At 38.6% G+C, this 547-nt stretch overlaps 1 protein-coding gene across 1 annotated transcript in view; it reads right to left on the bottom strand.

Annotated features, from left to right (window-relative positions):
- Window positions 1-547, bottom strand: part of LOC119594882 (sodium-dependent serotonin transporter-like) — a 10326-nt gene that overhangs the window by 9441 nt on the left and 338 nt on the right. Inside the window, exon 2 of the mRNA XM_037943957.1 lies at window positions 410-534. Coding sequence (XP_037799885.1) covers window positions 410-534 — 125 coding nt within the window. The remainder of the gene's footprint in view (window positions 1-409; window positions 535-547) is intronic.

Below are 547 nucleotides of genomic sequence, written 5' to 3'. Positions count from 1 at the left end.
AATACATTGAAAAAGAGCCAAAATAATGCATAGAAAAAAAATCCACAAACTGCCATCCAACATATCTTAATAATATATATCATCAATTCAAATACAACACACAAAACTTTATAAATGTCACACAATCACTTAAATTCCACACAATCCCATAAATTTCACACACTCCCTAAAATTTCACACAATCCTATAAATTTCCACACAATCCCAATCACTCAAGAAATCCCATCCTAATTCACACACAAATCCCCAATACAACTAATTTCACACAATCCTATTAACTACTTTCACACAACAACTCCACACAATCCCATACCCTTCACACAACCCCATAGATTTCACACAATCCCAACTTCGAACAATTTTCTTCTTCAAAAAACATCAGAACACCAAACGGCGCTGGCTCACTCACCTTCCTGCCCAAGCTCAGAGATAGGTTTGCTCTGCACGTGCGCCATGTAACCCAGAACGGAGAAGATGACAAAGCCTGCCAGGAAACTCGTTAAGCAGTTGATAGACGAAGTCAAGATGGCGTCTCTGGAAGGAAAAG

The sequence above is a fragment of the Penaeus monodon genome, chromosome 34 (assembly GCF_015228065.2).
Source record: "Penaeus monodon isolate SGIC_2016 chromosome 34, NSTDA_Pmon_1, whole genome shotgun sequence".
Classification (NCBI taxonomy): Eukaryota; Metazoa; Arthropoda; class Malacostraca; order Decapoda; family Penaeidae; genus Penaeus; species Penaeus monodon.
The sequence above is the reverse complement of the archived record's forward strand: the minus strand, read 5'-3'. Positions and strand labels throughout refer to the sequence as shown.